Source organism: Tupaia chinensis, unplaced genomic scaffold (genome assembly GCF_000334495.1).
Source record: "Tupaia chinensis unplaced genomic scaffold, TupChi_1.0 Scaffold000173_1, whole genome shotgun sequence".
Lineage (NCBI taxonomy): Eukaryota > Metazoa > Chordata > Mammalia > Scandentia > Tupaiidae > Tupaia > Tupaia belangeri.
In genome coordinates, this window is record NW_006159648.1 from 1,906,328 (window position 1) to 1,924,992 (window position 18,665).

Consider the following 18,665-nt stretch of genomic DNA (forward strand, 5'->3'; position numbering starts at 1 on the left):
TCATAAAAAATATTTAAGTACTTAGGATTTGCAGGTTGAGATCACATAGTGAACCACTCTTGAATATTTACTATGGGGATTTTTTTTTTTAATTATGCCTCAAATATAGCAGAATGGCAAATAATTCAAGATATTATTTTTAACATTAAATGTAATTTGTTCAAAATTTACATCAATCTTTTTCATAACTAGTCACTTCCATTTTGTCTTCCTGTCATCCCAAAGAATGAAAATGTAATTTCCCAGAGGCTCTAAAAATTGGGGGAGTATTAAATGTAGCTGAAATTAAGTGATTAATAATTTACTTTTGGGTCATGAATCAACTTCATGGGATGCTAAGGATCATTTGCAACCCCAGAAGTATGAGCAGAAACAATGCAGTTTTTAAGACTTGAGAACTCTCAAAGGTTGGCTGCCCAACCTAATTAAACTTCAATCTTCTGATCCCAAATTTATTTCTTCTTTGTACTGAATTTCCTCAGATCTTCTTGACAGGAAAATGTCACTTTACCTGACAGCTGATAGACAGGTTATGTAGCACCATAATTGGAGAGAAAAGGATAGCTTAAAGCTACTCAATTTAATGGCTATGTGTATGGCTCTTTCTTTCTTTCTTTTTCTTCATTTTTTTTTCTTTCTTTTTTTAAGTTTCTATGACAGACACAAAAGGCCTTAGCAAATAGGCCCAGTGCCATTTTTTTCCTGCTTTCTCTAGGGGTAATTATCTCACTCCATCAATAGGACTGTCAGAAATTGGGCACATAATTCAGCATTTAAATGAACAAGCAATGTAATATTTCCTGTCTCCCAGTGGAATGCCTTGCAGCTCACATTCTTCTCTGTCACTCGCTCACTCTTGATGTATGGCCCATACCCAGTCCTTGAATGCCTTCTCTCCCTTGTGTTTCATTGCAGATGTTGGCTCCGACTCGACACCTACTTCATTTGGAGTTTTATAGGACCAGCGACCTTGATAATTATGGTAAGAACTCCTAATTAACTATGTGTTTCCCAGGTCAAGAAATAAAACGTTCATGATCCCTGTACTTACTATCTTTAATTTACATAGGTTAATGTGGGGGAAGCATGTACTTAGTTGACCCTACGTAACTCAAGCAATTAGACAATCATTATAGTCTACTTTTATATTATAAGATAGTTTATCAGCATCAATAGAAGAGGAAAACATGCATTTGCAAGAGTTTATGCATATAATGGCTACCTAGGAGTCCAAGCCAACATAGTCCAGTTGATCTTGTAGGTATTTGAATAGAGATGACTTTGAGTTTGACAGAAGTGTATTCCCATCCTTTTGGTTTCGGATCATTTGAATTAGGAATGGACAGAAATTGGGAAGGTGGAAAAACACCTGACTATCCATTCCAGATTTTTGTTTAATATATATGAATCTTGAGAAATCTAAAATTCAAAAGGCACAGCCTAATTACACATGCATTCAGGAATCATACTTTCTCTTTTTTCAAATTTTTAGATGCATATGATTTGGTTTCAAATATAAATGATTCTAGTTTAGATTAAAATATTAGTGTGGTTGTTTACATATTTACTATGTTTTAAGTTTATTTAATCATTTATTCCATGAGAGAAAGATAGACAAACAGGCACTTCTAGTAGAGTCTTCATACCACCATCCGCCCCCAGCCTCAGCCAGCCCAGATCACAGGCGTGCACACGTGTTTGATGTGCAGGGAGACCTTGGGATGTGAACCCAAGGCCATCTCGCATGGTTCTAGCATTGTGGAGTACTGAGTTACCACTGTGCTCTGACCTCTTATTCATTTTACAAATGTAAAGTCACTATCTATTATTTGAAATAAAATGTTAGTCCCTTGACATGGAATAAAATATAGGTCTACAATGCCTTATCTGAAATTTTGGGGACATGTGTATTTTGGAATTTAGAAATTTATCTGTCAGACTTCAGAAAGGGACTATCTTATTTTAACTGCTTGTTACATCATAACCCCCATGAGGAATAGGCAGTTGCCTAAAATCAAACACATCAAGCAATTGGGACAAGGCAGCAATCTGTCCAAACACAGTGCTATTTCAAGAGGAAAAAAAAAATAGAAAAGGTAAGAGCAAGTAGAATAAAGATCAGGGACAGCCTTATGTCAATTCAAATCAGTTTTTCCCAAGTAATAGATTCAGTTCCAGTTGGGCTTATCGACTACCCAATAGATTTTTAAAACTTTTAACTTTTAGACTTTTTCATTTGAGGAAGAGTTGTTAACATGTGTTACTGAGAGAATTCCAGTGGGGATTTTTTTTTTTCCTTTTGAGGGATTTTTTTTTATATATATATATAGAGAGAGAGAGCACATGCTGTCTCTCCTCACTGGAGAGACAGACAGAAAGTGAGAAATCACCTCTCAGGGGAAATGGCCACACTGCAGTTCTGTCTCCTCCATTCTCCTCTCAGGATTTAGGGCATGCACACACATGCACCTGGCATGAGTTTTAAGCTGCTGGGTCCGGTACTCGAACCATAGCCGACTTAGGTGGGAATCTAACATTATAACCATTATAACATCTGCTGGTCCCTCCAGTGAGGCTTTTCACAGGACTTTCCTGGTTCCCCCCAATCCAGGTTGTGGAATATGTAAACTAGCCAGGTGGTAAAGAGTAATTGAATGTGTCTTTTCTATATAGCTTATATATATTCGATCTATACAGTTTGCACAAGAGCTTTTTGTTTTGTTTTGTTTTAAATCATATGCTTCCTCTGGTTCCATTGATCGGATAGTATCATTGAGGGTTCCCTCTGCTTTAGTCCTAGATCATTGCAGGGTCAAAAGCTTGCTAGCCTTTTATAATTCTTTTCATGTAGCTTTTCAAAAAAATGTTTATTTTCATTTTGTAACATATTATTTGAAACTGTATCTCTAAATAATACATTTGAGGTCCTATTCAGAGTACAGAAAGAGTAACACACTTCAGATAATTATCAATCTTTTTTATTTTTTCATTACATCGGATTTTGAGTTTCAGAATTTCCGTACGAGCATTCCCACTGCTGCTGATTTTGTACTTCTGTGTGTGTATGCCGTAGCAGTGCGTCGTTACTCAGTGGAATCCCAATTCCCCAGACTGGCTTCTTGCCTTTGCTAAAATACTAGGCAGTCATCTCTGAGCCAATTCCTTTAAAAGTGGAGTGAGAGCTAATTTTGCAGAGCAACTCATCTGTTACAGAGATTAGACGTTTTTCTTCTACTCCAGTTTTGCTACATAACACTACCTCTTACATTCCAGCTTAATGTAATCTTCCTTGGGATTGCTTTATATAAAATGTTTCATCATACTGCCATACTGAAACCTGAATCCGGCTGTCTGGATAATATCAAGTAAGTGATTTTTCTTTTTGTTCCTATAGGTGGTCTTACATTTGTGCTCTAAATTATCCCCACCTTTTATTATATCAACATCTTATGACAAAATGATTAAGAAGATGAATGGAGGGTCTTTGCTGAATAAGATCATTTATTGATTATTAAGGTGACTTGCTAGCATGAACATAAGTATAATAAAGCTCTGTTTTCAAAGATGCTTTTTTCAAGCCCCAAGCTCTCACGTAAAATGTGACACATTTTTAATAGCAGTATTCATTTTTTCCTAAAAAAGTTGCAAACTTTCTGGATTAGGACAGACTCTTAATTTCTTACAGCAGCGACTGTATCAGCTCCCACACCCTATCCCCCCTGAATGAATGAGGTGATTAAAAACCAGTGTGGGCACCTGCAAGTACTAAAAGGAGGATTTTACACCATAGGATAGGAGCCCACAGATTAGGACTATGGCTCTACACGGAGGCTGTTATACAGTGCTGTCCTTTCCTCCTGAGAGAGGGAAAGAAACCTCCCCAATGTAAATAAGTACTTGTGAATCTGTTTAAAGTCATATAAAGTCATACACCATGTAACGACACTTCAGCCAACAATGGACCTCATATATGACAGAGGTCACATCAGATTATAGAAAGCTATATCAGACCAACCAGGTGGTATCCTGTTAAGGCAGCTGGATCCTACATGGCTGAATGCACTGTTCGAATCCCAGACCTGGCCGCTTGGAAGTACACCAGGTGCATGTATGTGCATTCCCAAAATTCCAACAAGAGTATGGAGGAGAAGGGACTGTGGCATGGCCATCCCCACTGGGGAATGATTTCTTACTTTCCCTCTCTCACTTTTTTTTCTCTCCAGCAAGCACACGTGCCCTATAGCAAAAAAAAAAAAAAAAAAAAAAAAAAAAATTTTAAAAAGGATGAAAACACAGTGGCCATATAGAAAAAAAAAAAAAAAAAAAAAAAAAAAAAAAAAATCTTAAAAAGGATGTATTATGTAGCCTAAGTTTGTAATGAACTATACCATCTAGATTTATGTAAGTGCCCTCTATGATGTTCACAATAACAAACTTGCCTAAACTATTTCTCAGAATATGTCCTCATCATTAAGCAATGCTCGATGGTATATGTCTCCAAGTTTTACCCTCCACCTCCAAAATATTAACACAGCCTCTGGAAGGTAAATTTCTCTAGTAGTATCTAACTATCCAATCATCTTTAACCTTTAAAGTTTGCTCTTTAATCTGAGTTCTACTTTTCCAAGCTCAGAAACTTCTAACGATGCAGAGATACTGAAATAGTCACCTTCCTTTATAAAACTAGTTTTTCTATATATGCAAAAAAGTAGCACATTTACATTTCTGAAAAGAAAAATAGTTTGGTGTAACTAAAAAAATTATCTTATTTCTTTAGAGTCTATAACATATGAGAAAGTAATGTCAAGATGCATGCTAGTCATGAATACATGTGATATATTAAATTGACTTTTTGTATAGTTTGCCTACGCTGTATGTTACCTTGGTTAAATGTTCTTATTTAAATAAATGCTCTTTCAGAAGTTCCATGAAGTCCACCTGTGACTTTCATGTACTGCTGACATTTTCTTGAAACTACCTGAGACAGTAGTTATGTCACCCATTTTCCATCCTTCTACATTCAGGGCCTGGGGCTCTTGGCCAATAGTAGGCCCTTAATGAATGCTTATAGAATAAACTGACACAGTAAAGCCTTTTGTGACAAAAGCGTGTTGACATGAGTAGTTAATTTTGTTAAAGGAGTCATTTGTCTACTGCATTGGAAAGGACAGTCAAGGATTAGATCAATAAAAATATCATGCAACAAATTAGTAATTACTATAAGGAATAGCCTGTGTAATTCTTACTATTACTGAGTTAATAGTCATTATATTATTGAATTATATACGATTATACTGTCCTTCTAAAATATACTGGTTAGTTTCTTAAACTCCTTGTTCTTTATGAAATTGAATTTGGGTAAATTAAATGGTCATGAAGAAATGTATTTTATCATAAATACTTTTATTCACTTTAGTATCAGTTACATCATTGTACCTATTATTCTGCAGTATAAAATAAAAATAAGGAGTACTTTATAATTGATGTTGTCATTTAAAATTACTATCAGAAAGGAATGAATTAAACTTTCATTTTTATGTAACATCTTTTACCAGGTTAAAATTTAGGAGAAAAAAAATGTTCATTCTTTGTCCTATTCTTCAAGTATACGTTTTAGACAATTTCTTAGCTTTTCTATCCAATTCAGCAAAAGTAAAGACTTTGACTTATCTTTAACTTTATAAATTGATGCCATCATGTATTTTAGAAGATCGATTTGTTCACTTACTATTTACTTTGTTAGATAATATGCGTTAAATGTTTATGATATTACTGTTTAGAAAAACAACGAAACACACACAAGCCAGTAATGACATTGAGTGAAATTGACATCAGATTTTATATTACAAAGCATAATAAAGGCATAAATGAGAATATTTCATTTGAATTCTGTCAGAATTGCTTTTATAGGTTATAGCTATTTTCTCTTTAGATGCAATAATGAAAAATAGCTCACCGTCAAATGAACAGAAAAACACACACAATCTTTGAGATGTTTTTTAAAGTTGAGTAGCTGTGAGAAGGGGTATAGAGGGTGGTTTAAGATAGAAGTGACGTAACTATGGATTTGTGCTAATGGGAAAGTACCATTGACAAATTAAGAATATAGAAAGATAAATCATGATTAGAGTTATATCTTAAGGAAATGTAGAGACCATAGTCCAGTTTACTCCATTAGATTTCAGGAAAGACCCTCTTCCTGCAAGCTTGAAGAGGCCAAGAAGGAAGATGTTGTATCCCTCAGATTGGATGGTATAAGTACGAATAGATGCAACATAGATACATTAGTGGAATCAAGGGCAGAAAAATGGAAGGATTTCTACTTACACTCCTGGAATAAATCGAAAAGATGACCCTCTGAGGATAAGGGGGCATCTTAAAGAACAATAACAAAAAAGACATCTCAAATATTCTCAGTAATTTCCAGAACCTGAAGGAACTATCATTTTATTTAACATATATTAACTATTGGGTCCAGCAGGTAGTGTGGTGGTTAAGGTGCTGGATACTCCCACATGGCTAACCACAGTTCGAATCCCAGACCTGGTGGCTTGCTTCCTCACTTTCCCTCTCTCTCTGTGTCTCTCTCTGTTCAGATTAAAAAATAAATGAATGAATAAATAAAATTAATTATAAAAATAATAATAAAATATATTAACTATTTAATAAGGGATTATAGAGAAATCAGCAGAATATAATTGATAAGAAAGAAGGATTTAAGAAAAGCAATAATGATTTTGAACATTAAACAAAACACAAAATCTGGCATCTGTTTTTGTTTTTTGTTTTTTGTTTTTGTTTTTGTTTTTTTTTTTGCGAACAAAATAAGGATCCATAGCTATGTATTTTGCAATGGTGTGCATGACACGAGAGTGTTTGCTATAAAGGTTATAGCATCATTTATCTAGTAAGTCTTTGAGTATCTACACAAAGGCATAAAAGTTAATAATGTTTTCTTGAAATTATTTTCTTTTTTGGTTTGTGTGTGTGTGTAAAGTAGTAAATAGGAAAATCCATCCCACTCAGTTTATTAGGAAAAAAAAGAAAAAAAGTCCAGTATGGCCTTTCAGAATTCAGTGTCTTTTTAAAACCGTACATTCATCCAATCTTTTGTTTTATTATATTTGTTATTTCACACACAAACATCTCCTTACTCCAAAATGTGTTTGCTTCTCCCTACAGTCACTGCCCCCATTTTCTTTAAGCTACTGTCACCTCCTGCCAAATCACTGTAGTGGCCTCCTAACGTCTCTCCTCATAGTGATTCTCGCTCCTGCCATCACCACCTGCAGAGATCAAATCTTACCATGAACCTGTCTTGGGCGATACTTGTCAAAGGTCCCATTACTCTTTACACTTAAGTCCAGACTCCCCACCATGGCCCACTTGGCCTTCCTGGTCTACTCGCCTCTTGCTTCCTTCAGCCACGTTGTATGTGGGCCGCTCCTCCGGCCTCACTGGCAGTGCTCCCTCTCGCCTCAGGTCGTATCTCCACTGTTTCTCTGCTGTCTCTCTTCCTTAACACGATGCCTGGCTGACTCCTATTCACCCCCAATTAACTTAATTACTTTTTTTTATTCCCAAGTTTACTTCAGGGTCACCATAATAAACTCCTTTTGGCAGTAATACAGAACATTTATTTGGCTGGCTCATTACTGTATTAATGATATACTCTTGAAAAAAAATAATAGAGTGAAGTACTGTGGTCACCATGGTTACAGGACAAATGAGATACCCCAGTCCTCCACTGTAACTAAAAAAATAATTAAAATTAAATAATACATGTTGATGTGGCGCTTGCTTACTTATACTTTGTCATCATATTAGGTCATTGTACTTAAAAGAACGAAGTCATTCCAATCATTTCAATTTTCTGTGTTCCTGACAAGAACATTGAACTTACAGTAATCATAGCAAAGATCTAATCCAATTGAAGAAATAATATATATATAAATATGAGTAAAACTTTTATTGAATTATTACCAGCACAAAATTAACTTATCGTAGGGCTGCATCATTATGATATGTAAATCTTCCATTTGTGAGGAGCTTTTGGAGCGCTCTTGACATTTATGTAAAAAACAATTGATAGTTTCTGTAATTACCCACTTTCTCAAATCTTACAAAGCACTTAGTAACTAATTATTATTGTTGTTATCGCCATTCATGAGAAGGTCCATTCACTCACCAGGGAGAGATAGATGTGAGGGGAATAGAGAAAGCACCCTCCAGTGGGGTGCAGGCATGCTGCCATCCCTTCTCCTCCATTTCTCCATTCTGTAGGGATTTGGGGCACACATGCTCATGTGCTTGAAGTGTTTCCCAAGTCCCCAGGGCCCAGACTTGAACCATATGGTTGGCCATAGGGGAGCTGTATCCTTGACCATGTAGTTGAACTAATAAGAAATTATGTTTAAAAATAATTTCTTTAATAACATCACAAGCTATTGTAAAGAATAAGAAGAAATAATAGAAATTCGAGAACCTAGGAAAGAAAATAGATGACTTTATGGAGGGAACAAGGAATCTCCCAGGTTTTTCTTTACCATGTCTGTTCTTTTGCCTGTTTCCACTCATCATGTGTCCTGGATTCTGGTCTTTCTCCTTTGGTTTTCCGTGAGTTATGGGTTGGCAAACACTTTGTTGAATGGTTGGGGTAGAGGTGAGTAATAACCTGACTGGGGACCAACAGATGGTATAATGGTTACATCACTGGACTCTCACATAGTTCACTGCAGTTCGAGTCCTGGGCCTGGCATCTTAAAACTCATGCAAGGCACTTGTGCCTGCATGCCCAAAATCCCAAGAAGAGAATAGAGGAGAAGGGATTGTGGCATGGCCATCCCCCTAGGTGGTGATTTCTCACTTCCCATTTCTCTGTGTGTCTCTCTGGCGAGCACATGTACCCTAGAGCAAAAATCTCTCTTAAAAAAATAACCTGAGTGTCAGACCTACATGGGTTTGAATTTCTGTTCAGCCCTATAATAGGTTACATGACCTTGGCAAGTTACATCAGAGCCGTTGGTCTGTTTCTCCTCTAAATTAGGAAATGATTGTGTCTATTCTGTAGTGTTTTGTGGTAATTAAGTGTAATCACATGTGTAAAGCATGCAGCATGTAATTTGGTGCCCATACTGGGTGGTTTTTTAGCAATTCTGTAGCAATACCCTATTGCCTTTGGTTCTTTGTGTTTTCCTTGGAGAAGCTTTGCTCAGCCTCTATCGAAATCCCATTAGAATCTGACAGCTCTTGTTTACCATATGGTAACATTAAGAATTATGCATGATATGATTCTTTCTTTTTTAAAGCCAAACTTATCCTATTATTACAGAATTGGCTCCAAGGGTGAAATGCTCATGTGATTAATAAATAGCAAGTTCTATAGTTAGTTCTAGAGAGGGGAAAAAAAAATGTCCTGTGTCAATTTGTACACTTGTCATCTGTAAAGAAATCTAAGAGGACTTCTGAATAGCTTCAGGGAAGAACAGAAAACTGTTTTACCTTAAAGGATCTGTAATAACTTCTTCTGTTTCTTAAGAAGTTAACATTTATTTGGAGGACTATGTTTGTAGATATTAGTAAAATAATTAAGTCACAATTACATTCAGCTTGGGATTTAGTATTCACGTAATACTTTATGGAGGTAAGGGTGGTTGGGTTCTAAGAATGTGAAGGCAGAAAAGCAAATGACACAGTGTTGAAGAATATAACAGTATGACAAGACTATTTTAATGCTTTAATTTTCTCCTGCATAGTAATATATTGACATATCTATACACTTATAATTCATCTTAATATATTATTAAATACTTTGTGTATTAATACATAGCTTATATATTAATATATGAAAAGATATATATAGCATACTTTTCAAAATTATCTCATTTTTATACATAGTCAGAGCAATAACCTAAAAATAGTTTGAGCCTTTAGGAGAACAATAAATCTAGTTCTGAATTATGTTTAATAAAAATATTCATCAGTTTCAAAGTTTCCTGCATGAGTTTGGAGAAAATGTTTTTAGGATTTTTCTCATTCTTCTTAAAATATGAGCTATTAAAAATTTGAAATATTTATTTGGGTCATTAAAAAGCAAGCTCAAAATAGCCCATACCAATTTAAAAATAGTAGTTTAGATCTCCATATAATTGATTATATTCATAGTTTATCTTCTATAACAAAATATTTAAAATACGCTGAAAATTTTACAGGTTTCTAATTATTTAAATATCTTAAAGGTGTTTTGTTTAAAACTGCCTCCTGTTGTAAAAAGATTATGCAACACACTGCATTGAAGATGGTTTTACCAAAAAATTATTTTTCCATCAGATATACTTCCTACTACACTTATATCCTATGAATGCTTTCACTCTTGGATTTAAGAACAAATAATGCATTTACTTTACGCATCGTAATAAAAGAAAATTGTTTTTTTAAGAAAATTCTGAAAATGACTATTTTCTCATTATTTCCGGTCACCCTCCATGTCCTAGGTCTGTGGTTAAGCATCACTGGAAATGTGCCTTAACATTGTCATACGTAATCCAGGTGTATTTGTAGAGAAGTATAATCCAAACAGCATTGCTTCGAGCTCTGTGTCTTGTTATCACACTCTTAGATTTGCTTCAGACATTCATGGTCTATATAATGTAGTGTTTAGTCTTTGCTGATTACCTTAATTCAGCGTTTAAAAGCATTAACTATCCCTTTTTAAAAAATGTTCATTTTAGCCAATGATTCACAAAACTGGGTATTGTGTAGGTGTTAATGCCATTCTTATGGTGTCGCGCATTTTAGGTAGTAGTTTAAAGTTTTCTGAAATGTAAAAGTACTAGTCCTTCTCTCTCTCTTGTTTTTTCTTTTTCATCGTTTTACGTTTTTGCCATAGGGTGCATGCGCTCGCTGGAGAGAGACAGAGATAACGAAAGTAAGAAATCACCTCCTGGGGGGATGTCCACGCCACAGTCCCTTCTTTTACATTTTCTCTGGGTATTGGGCACACATGCTCATGCATCTGGTGTGATTTTCAAGACACAGGTCCCGGACTCAAACCATAGGTGGTCATGTGGGAATTCATCACCTAATCACCACACCACCTGCTGGCCCCAGTGCTGGTCTCTTACCTCGGTTTTTTTCTTGAAAATGCAAGAAAATTCTCATAATGTCTTTCTAGGACTCTGTTTTATGCAGAACCATATACAGCATATGTCACACACTGACACCTGACCTTTGAGAACCAGTCTGGAGGGTGACTGCCATTGGCATACCAGAGCCATTATGCACTGTACATTAAGAGCAAATTATGCTTTCACTTTGTCTTGATAGAACTAGGTTTATATCAGATACGGGATGGTCCTTGCTATCTAAAAATGAGAAAGCCTGCAAGATGACGTAAGAGAAAAATGTCTTCATAAAAATGAAAAGATGAACTCCCATGTAGTCGACCGCGGTTCGAGTCCCAGACCCAGTGGTTTAAATTCACACCGAGCAAGTGTGCATGTGCCCAATATCCCAAAAGGAGAATGGAGGAGAAGGGCTTGTGGTGTGGCCATCCCCGTGGGGGGTAATTTCTTGCTTTCTGTCTCTCTGTCTCTGTCTTTCTAGCGCATGCGCCCTATAACAAAAACCTCCCCCCCCAAAAAAAAGATAAAAATTAAAAATTAGGGGTTTTTTTGTTGTTGTTATTCTTTACATGGAGGAGTTAGACCTAGATTCCCTTCATATCCCACAAGAAATGTTCAACCAGACTATGGGAAACCTTGACAGTCTGAATTAACCCGAACTAGTTAAGTACACGTTTTTGCGAAAATAGAAAAAAAAAAAATCTGAGAATAATTGCAATGAAATAACATTTGTATTCCATATAATTGACATATTTTATTTGGCCTTTAATGTATGATTTTTTTTTTTTTTAGGCTTTTGCCATAGGCCATATGAGCTTGCTAGAAACAGACAGAGACAGAGAGTGAAAATCACCCCCTCCCCCCATGGAGATAGCTACCCTGCACTCTTCCCTCCACCATCCTCCTCTCCGGACTTTGGACATGCACACATACATTCCCAGCGTGATTCCCAAGACTCAAACCATGAGCAGCCATATGGAAATCCAACACCCCAACCACTGCGCCATCTGCTGGCCCATATTTTGCTTTTATCCTAATTAGTAATTAACTTAGTCAACAAATAAGTGCTAAAATTTTGAGTATGTTCAGGGGACAGAACTTAGATTCTGAGAGAAAGAAGTGGAGTGTGACTCTAAGGTTTTTAGTTTGGATTTAAGAGTGCATGAGATGTAAAAAACTGTGGAAGGATCACCTTTGAGGTGGAACAGGATTTTTTTTTTTTTTTTAACCAGTTAGCTTACTAGAAATCCCAGTTCAGTAGACCATCTAGGTGGTGAAAGCTCAACATAGTTTGCATTCAGCAGTGTTTAGATTTTATTGTTTTTATTTTTGCATTTGATGTAATCTACATTTATTTGCAGTACTGATTTCATTTTATATATCTTTATTATATTCTACAGTAGTTAATAATCTTGTTTTTTTGTTTTGTTTTGTTTTAATTTATGGAAGCTGACACTAAATAGTGCCATTTCTACACACCAGTCAATGCTTACCTGCAACTATTAATAGATGTCCAATAATTCATTTCGGTTATGACACAGACCTCTCCAAGGTAAGGGCTTAGCCCCACCAGACTGTGTCCACTTCAGGCACCAGTTGCAAAGAGGGTACCTTGGCTACCCACACTTCTGCTCAGCTAAGTGCAAACTAAGTACAAATTTAGAACTTCCGGTGATCACCCCTCATGTTCAACAATTCACTAGAACACCTTGTACAATTTAGAAAGGTCCTGTACTTAGGAGAACAGCTATAATGGCTGTTCATGCCTCTCCAGGAGGCTCCCCTCCCAGGCACATGGATGTATTCATTAGTAGAAGTTCTTTGAACACCGTCCTCTGTGGGGGTTTATGATTATTATACCTCATAGGCATTATTATTAAGTCATGGACCACTGGTGCTTGAACTCAACCTGCAGCCACCCTTTCTCCTCCATGATATGGGGGAAATTGATAAGGAATGGACAGGAGTAGAGATTGGCTTAACGTTTTTTTTTTTTTTTTTTTTAATTTTTTTTTTTTTTTTTTTTTGAGAGATTTTCACTGTAGGGTGCGTGCGCTCGCCAGACAGACAGAGAGAGACATTAGAGACAGAAAGCGAGAAATCACCCCCCAGGGGGGATGGTCACGCTGCAACCCCTTCTCCTCCGTTCTCCTCTCGGGATCTTGGGCATGCATGCACACGCGCCCGGTGTGAGTTTTAAGCCACCGGGTCCGGGACCCGAACCGCGGTCAACTACGCGGGAGTCCAGTGACATAGCCATTACGCTAACTGCCGGTTCCCAAGATTGGCTAAACGTTTTAACCTTATAACGATGGTTTGGTCTTTCTGGAGACCACCCCCATCCTGAAGCTGTCTGCCCTTCCCACATACACTCATACATGTACATGTACACACTGAGTCATGTCAGTAGTATACAAAAAAACACTAAGATGATCCTATGGATTTTAGGATGCTATGTCAGAAACCAAGAACAAAGGCTAAGTATATTATTTTTTTTGTTGTTAGAACTGCACCCTTGAATTTTCAGAAGTTGGTATAATGAAAATGTAGTACTAGTATGAAAACAGTTCATTAAAAAGGCTACCCTACATTTTATCCATGAACATATTAGCAAAGAATAATCTAAGTATGTCATTTTCTAGAAAGATCATATATCTATATTTCTAACCTCTGAAAAGGTTCTTTAAAAACCAGGTCTAATTTTCTATTGTTAATATGCTACAGGGAAAATAGCTACATAATGAAAATTTAATGAAGTCTTATAAAAAAATGGGAACATTTAATTATTGTAATTCATCTGTCTCTACATTCTTTGTGATTTCTTCCTCTGCTTTAGGGTTCTTCTTCTAATCTCTCCTGTTTAGAATTGCTCCTGTTCTTATCATTTAAAATTATTTGGGTATGGGATCAGCAGGTGGCATGGTACTTAAGGGCACTGGACTCTCACATCGCTGACTACAGTTCAAGTCCTAGACCTGAAAGCTTGCTTTCTCACTTTCTCTCTCTCCCTTGGTCTGTCCCTCTTTGGCTAAATTTAAGTAAATAACTAAATAAAGTTAAATAGAGTAATTCTTTAAAAAATTATTTGGGGATAAAATTTTTAAAAACTTAGTATTTTTCTTTTCTGTTCATTTGTAAAAGGTAATCTGTATTTGTTTCTTTGTATTTTAAACCTTTGACTAAATACTCGAAAACAAGTACATATATTAGGGAGCGTCCTCAAAAAGTTCATGGAAAATACATGTTATGGAAAACACCTATGCATATATTTCAAGTTTTTTTGCGCAGAAAAAAGCTTGTACTTTAATTGCGTGTTTCCACAAACTTTAAAAAGTAACCTTTAAAAAATACCCTTAGTCCTACCTTGTAAAACAAATCTCATGTATTATGGATGAAACTTAAAATATTATTCTAAAATGATTTAATAAACTTTTTAACATGTGTATTTTAATGTCACTGCAGTTATCAGTTACACAAAGGTAAGATTTAGAACTACAGATTCCAAATGTAAATAAACGCATTTGAATCTGTATAGAAGAAAACATTTTTTCTCTCCTTTGTCATGTTTATAGCTCAGACCCTGTGATAGGGAACCAATTAATAAGAGAGAAAAGCTACCAAATATTTACTGTAACTTTTACATGACATGAGTGCCTTCATGTCGAGGACCCGGGACCAGCAGTTAGTGTAATGGCTGTGTCGCTGGACTACCACGTAGTCGACTGCGGTTCGCGTCCTGGACCCAGTGACTTAAAACTCATGCCGGGTGTATGTGCGTGCATGCCCAAGATCCCGAGAGGAGAATGGAGGAGAAGGGATGCAGCATGGCCATCCCCCTTGGGGGGTGATTTCTCACTTTCTGTCTCTCTGTCTCTCTCTGTTTGTCTGGCGAGCACACGTGCCCTATAGCAAAAACCTCTCCAAAAAAAAAGAAATGAGGACCCAAAAGAAATAATAAACTTGTGTATTTTTTGTATTAAGTTTGATGAGGAAGTGGTTAGATGGGGAACAATATGATGAGAGGCCGGAAGTTCTTGACCTCATGGTGATGAACTGGAGGGAATTTAGCAAGGGCAGTTTGTCAGATACTTCTCAGTGTCTCTGTGTCTTTGAAGATGAGAATGTTCCTTTCCTCTGGGTAAAAGGACAGTCCCTCTGAACTGAGGGGTCTTATGACCTTCATCAGAGAGGAAAGTCAGAAAATTCTTTTACGGCCTGCTTCAGGCAAGAGGGTGAAGGAAAGGTCAGAACGACCTTTTTGCTTCTGCTGTTTTCTCAAATGCCGGGATGCTGTATTGGGGGATAATATGTCTAAACCCCATTAAATCACTTCCTAATTATTTTTGAGCGTATCTTTTTTAAAGACATAAGCCAATTTTTTACCCAAATATTATTTAAAGTCATAGTTCTTCAGAGTCTTAGGGAGGAAATATATTTTTTTTCAAAGATGAAATTAAATACACATGAAATCTCTTTGATAACATTGTCTTGTGGCTTTTATGAGTTTTTCCTGGTTACTATAAACAGAAGTAATGGATTATAGGAATGTCATTATGCTTTTTTGCATAGAAAATCATGTCCTAACTTTTCCAACAATCTGATAGAAACACACTTTTCCCTAACATGCTGGATTGTGGGAAAAGTCATAACATATTTTAATATTTTCCTATACTAAAATGTGTCATGGCTTTCCCGACAACCAAATAGTTGTTTCTTGGGGGAAAGGTTTTTTTGCTATAGGGCACGTGCGCTCACTAGACAGACAGAGACAGAGAGACAGAAAGTGAGAAATCACCCCCCAGGGGGGATGGCCACGCTGCAATCCCTTCTCCTCTATTCTCCTCTCAAGATCTTGGGCACGCACGCACACGCGCCTGGCGTGAGCTTTAAGCCACCGCATCTGGAACTCGAACCGCGGTGGACTACATGAGAGTCCAGCGACATAGCTATTACACTAATTGCTGGTCCCCCAAATGGTATTTTTTTTTTAAGATGACATGACTAAGTTTAAACAGAAGGCTTTATTTAATACAATGATTATATGTATATAAATGAGTCTGAAAAATGACCGTAATTTACCAATTATTAAAATGAGAAAGTTTGAATAACTGATATGTGACTGAAAGACCTTTGGCTTCCAAATCAAAATCAACCCAAGTTTTAAAAGGTATTTGTAGATATTTAAAGTAAAATGGTGGGAGTAATATTAAGCTATGTATTGCATTATATTTTGAGTCACATACTGCAAGGAGAAAGAAAAGACACATATTCTGAAATAAAAAAATGAGTACTCCTTAATTGTACCCTTAAATCCACTGTAATTGATGCCCTTGATCAAAGACCAATTAGAGATTTTAAATGTTGCATCTATTTGAAATAGTGTTCAAAATAACAAGTTAATTTATTGAAACTTTACCATGTGCTAGATACTATTCTGTGTCCTTTATATATAACTAATCTTTGAAATAATTCTTGGAGGTTTCTGAGAAGTTAATTAACTTTTATTGGGACTTTGGAAAAGTCATAATAAAATGCATTGTGACTTTTCTGGGACCTGCAGTTAGCATAATGACTCTGTCGCTGGACTCCCATGTATTTGACCACAGTTCAAGTCCCAGACCCGGTGGCTTAAACTCACGCCGGGTGCGTGTGTGTGTGTGTGCCCAAGATCCCGAGAGGAGAAGGGATTGTGGCATGGCCATCCCCCCGGGAGGTGATTTCTCACTTTTTGTCTCTCTGTCTCTCTCTGTCTTCCAGGTGAGCACACACACCCTGTAATAAAGACCTCTACAAAAAAAAAAAAAAAAAAAAAAGAAATGCATTGTGACTTTTCTGATGACCCAATAGTTGGTGCCAGAACCAGGATTCTTTTTATTTAAAAAAAATTATTTAATTCATAACTAGTGTTTTTTTTTTTTTTTTAACTTGATCAGAGAGAGAGAGAGACAGAGAGAGAGAGGGAAAGTGAGAAAGCAAGCCACTAAGTACAGAACTTGAACCAAGGTCAGCCATGTGAGAGTCCAGTACCTTAACCACCATGCCACTTGTCCTGGAACCAGGATTCTAACAGACAAATGTAGCTCCAGAGTCCATTTCTTAATCAATGTATTATAGAGTCCTTGTCAAATCACATTGCATATATCTCTCTCGCTTGCTCTGTCTGTTAAATTGTGTCTAATTTTAAACATATTTTCTTTCCAGTAAAAAGACAATCAATTTAGATCATTTTAGAGGACAAACGTAAGAGGCTTTACATCCCAGTATGGGTTGGATCACAATGCTCATTAAGGCCTTATGTTTAAAACCTGCAATTATTTTAGTATTTTAAATTATGAACTGTAAATCAGCCTAGAAAAATGCAATTCTCAGGAGTCTTAATGCCACAGCAGTCTTATCAGGATTAGTGATAAAGATTTCAGTGTAAATAGTACAAAGTGAGTTACCGAATGAAAGCACGTAAGAATATTGTCCTGGTAAAAACACTAAGAGCAGTTGAAGAAAATGGATGCCTGGAACAGAAGGGATGAGCAGCCAGAGTGAGTTCAGGAGGTGTTCAGGGATTGGGAGGTGCGGCAATACTTTTGCAACTGTCAGCGTTTTTAAAAAAACAGTAGGGGGACCAGCAGTTAGCGTAATGGCTATGTCGCTGGACTCCCACCAAGTCGACCATGGTTCGAGTCCCGGACCCAGTGGTTTAAACTCACGCCGGGCGCGTGTGTGTGCATGCCCAAGATCCCGAGAGGAGAATGGAGGAGAAGGGATTGCGGCGTGGCCATACCCCCTGGGGGGTGATTTCCTTGCTTTCTGTCTCTGTGTCTCTCTGTCTGTCTGGCAAGCGCACGTGCCCTATAGCAAAAACCTCTCCAAAACTAACAAACAACAAACAAACAAAAAAATAGTAGGTACTGTTCAGCTGACAGAGTTGAGATAGAAAAGAGGTTTGGGGTTAAAGAAAGATGTGAAATATTCTTTATGGAGAATGTAAAAGAATGTGTACTTGGGGAGTCTAATTGGCTTGTCAGACATTGTGACGTGCCTTTAGACATGTGTTGTCATGACGGCAGTGTCTCTTCAGTAGTCATGGTTGTGTGTTTTTTCTCCAGCAATGTTCAGCTCCTCAGGTTGAGGTTTTATCAAATCATGAAATAAGAAAGAGGATGGAAGGGAGTACAAGGTCCTAGGAACTATGGTAGTCAAAAGGAAAGTAGGAACATGAAGCAGGCGATGCATAGTGAAAAGGTGGAGAGACAGAAGAAAAGGAGATCTGGGGAAGTTGGTACTGAAAAACCAGGAGGAATAGAGAGAGTTAAAATACCTGATGGTGGGACCCTCTGTAGAGCTGGGAAATTGTGAGCAGTACTTCCACTCCAATAACGCGAACCTGTGTGGTCTCGGGAAAAGCACTATCTGTGGGGACCAATTCTGCTTAAAGCATTAAGTGGCAGAAACACACAGAAATGAAGTTTAATTGGGGCCAACCGGTGGCATGGTGGTTAAGGCAGCCAGATCCCACATGGCTGATTATGCAATTCAAATCCTGGA

General features: G+C 36.9%; 1 protein-coding gene across 10 annotated transcripts in view; it reads left to right on the forward strand.

Moving 5' to 3' along the window:
* ADGRL3 (adhesion G protein-coupled receptor L3) overlaps nucleotides 1-18,665 on the forward strand; it is a 609,531-nt gene that overhangs the window by 518,746 nt on the left and 72,120 nt on the right. For all 10 annotated transcript variants that reach the window (XM_006146256.3, XM_006146257.3, XM_014586938.2 and 7 more), the window contains 2 exons: nucleotides 916-982; nucleotides 3,274-3,365. In XM_006146256.3, coding sequence (XP_006146318.1) covers nucleotides 916-982; nucleotides 3,274-3,365 — 159 coding nt within the window. The remainder of the gene's footprint in view (nucleotides 1-915; nucleotides 983-3,273; nucleotides 3,366-18,665) is intronic.